Source organism: Chinchilla lanigera, unplaced genomic scaffold, assembly GCF_000276665.1.
Source record: "Chinchilla lanigera isolate Chin_1 unplaced genomic scaffold, ChiLan1.0 scaffold00047, whole genome shotgun sequence".
Classification (NCBI taxonomy): Eukaryota; Metazoa; Chordata; class Mammalia; order Rodentia; family Chinchillidae; genus Chinchilla; species Chinchilla lanigera.
Genome location: NW_004955448.1, coordinates 14850896 through 14853008, shown reverse-complemented (window position 1 = coordinate 14853008; position 2113 = coordinate 14850896). Strand labels below are relative to the sequence as shown.

The 2113-nt window shown below is 58.1% G+C and overlaps 1 protein-coding gene across 1 annotated transcript in view; it reads left to right on the top strand.

The window, feature by feature from the left end:
* Positions 1–396: 396 nt before the first annotated feature.
* Positions 397–2113, top strand: part of Slitrk3 (SLIT and NTRK-like family, member 3) — a gene marked incomplete at its 3' end in the record, with an annotated part of 5637 nt that continues 3920 nt past the window's right edge. Inside the window, 1 exon segment of the mRNA XM_013518581.1 lies at positions 397–516. Coding sequence (XP_013374035.1) covers positions 469–516 — 48 coding nt within the window.

Here is a 2113-nt window from a genome sequence, read left to right as displayed (position 1 = left end):
TTAGAAAGGGGCTTCAGCAGGCTCCGAGCGCTTCAGAGAGCGAGTGATGCAGCGTTTTAATGATTTGCTGTAGGGGAGATCGTTTTGCTTCCATATTGGAATATTTAATCTTAGATCTGGGGAGATTAGCGAGCTCCGGTACCCGGCGGGCGCTGGAGGAGGAGGTGGGCAGGGGCGCTCTGGGCAGAAAGCGCCCTGTCCTCTGCCCGGGCCAGCACGCGAGCGGGCGCTCCCAGCCAGGCGCACAGGGAATCGGCCCGGCCGCCACTCCCCAACTTTTGGAGCCCTGCCTCTCCTTCGGATGTGCAGTCTGGAGGGAAAGGGAAGGAAACCCGCCGAGCAGCCTTCAAAGCTGGGGCCAGACCCAGCGTGTAGGGGGATGGTCGTTCAGCCGAGCACGGAGGCTGCTTCCGAGAGGCCGTCTCCTGACGCCGGCGTGCACAGGGCAGTTCCCGGGCTGCTCAGACCATGGCCTGCCGTCAGCTCTGGGAAGCAGGCGCTGCATCTGCTCGCTGGGTACTGAAGGTGCCGGGCTGGGGGAGGGTGGGAGCTGTGTGTGGGGGTGGGGTGGAACTGCTCCGGTTTTGAGCTCAGGCGCCTGAGGTGGACTTTCTTCTGGGCTGAGACCTGTCGTGCGCTGGGTGGGTGCAGACTGCTAAGGGTGGAGAATGCGAGGGGCTCCGGCTAGCCTCCGGCGTAGCCCCTGATCACTGCCGTCATTCTGGGCTACCCGGGGACAGTGGACACTTGTGTGGCCATTGCATGTGCCAAGCAGCCTGCGAGCCTCCTATGGATGACTTTTTAAAATGTTTTGTCGAGTTAGGTGACTTCTGTTTTCTCGAGTGGTAAGAGATTTATACGTGAGCCTTGCTTTTCCTTCACACTGCTTTTGTAAAAAACACGCTGTAAGGGAAGGCGGCCTCTGCCTGCTAACTTTGAACCCTTGGCCAGTTGAGGGTGAGTTTAGCTCTTCAGAGCTGGAAGCCTCCCTTCCCCGGCCTGAGTGTTAGCGGCAGGACTGGTGTGCGTGCTGGGGAGGGGGAGGATGATCTCCTACAGCAGTTCCAGCTAACCTGGCCGCCACTGAGCTCTCCCCAGTTTGGCCGCTGAGCTGCATTTCCTCCCAGCAGGTAGGACTGTAGGACCGCCAGCTGAGCCGTTAAGAACTCCCTTTGGGGGGGTGGATGCTATGGTCTGTCTGGTGGCTTCTCCACATGGCAACACCTTCCTTCAGTCACCCCTAACCCAAGGAACAAAGAAAAGAGGGAGACATGAGAAGAAACAGAAAAGGAAAAGAAGCCCTGAAATCCAGCCCGCTGCTCCCAGCAGGCTTCCCCAGGCGGAAGAAAGGGAAGTGTTCTCGAGTTGGTGCTCAAGCGCCCGGCCCTTCTTCCGGAGCACTGGCTTGTCTGCTTTTCGGGTTTGTGTGTTTGTTTTTGTTTTTGTTTTTTTAAGGGTGGAAAACAGTCATGATTGTTGGATTCAGGGGAAATCGAAGGCTCTGAGTTGCAGTCCAAGCAAAGGATTCCTGGTGCAAAGGGATCGAAGCAAAATGCAGGAGAAACCCGGGCCAAGTCGCCCAGGGTGCTGAGCTTTTCTATCTGGGACACCCAGGCAGGTTCGGCTTTTCTCCTTCGGGGACCCGGATTTCTTCCTCTCTTCGGCTTTTTAACGCCTGTCGGTGCTGTGAAAGGGCAGTTCGGAAGGAGGAGGAGAGCGTTCACTTTGCAGGACGTCAGCACTAGGGAGAGCAGCTCTGGGAGCTGGGCAGACCTTCTCTGCGAGAAAAGGCAGAGGCGGAGAGCGGGGGAGACCATCTCTCCGCAGCGAAGGAATGCTGGAACCTTTCCCCCGTCTCTCCCGCTCTCTTTTTGTTTGCTGTTTTTCCAATTTGCCATCTTCACTGCTCCCTTACACACACACACACACACACACACACACACACGCACACACGCGCGCGCACACACACGCGCGCACGCGCACACGCCCGCGCACTCCGGGCTTCCCGGCGCTCGCTCCCGACCCCATGCTAAGCGCGTCCCCTGCTCGGAGCTCATTTTCGTGACGCGGAGAGCCGGATCCGGGGTTACAGCACACGTTCAAAAAAAAAAAA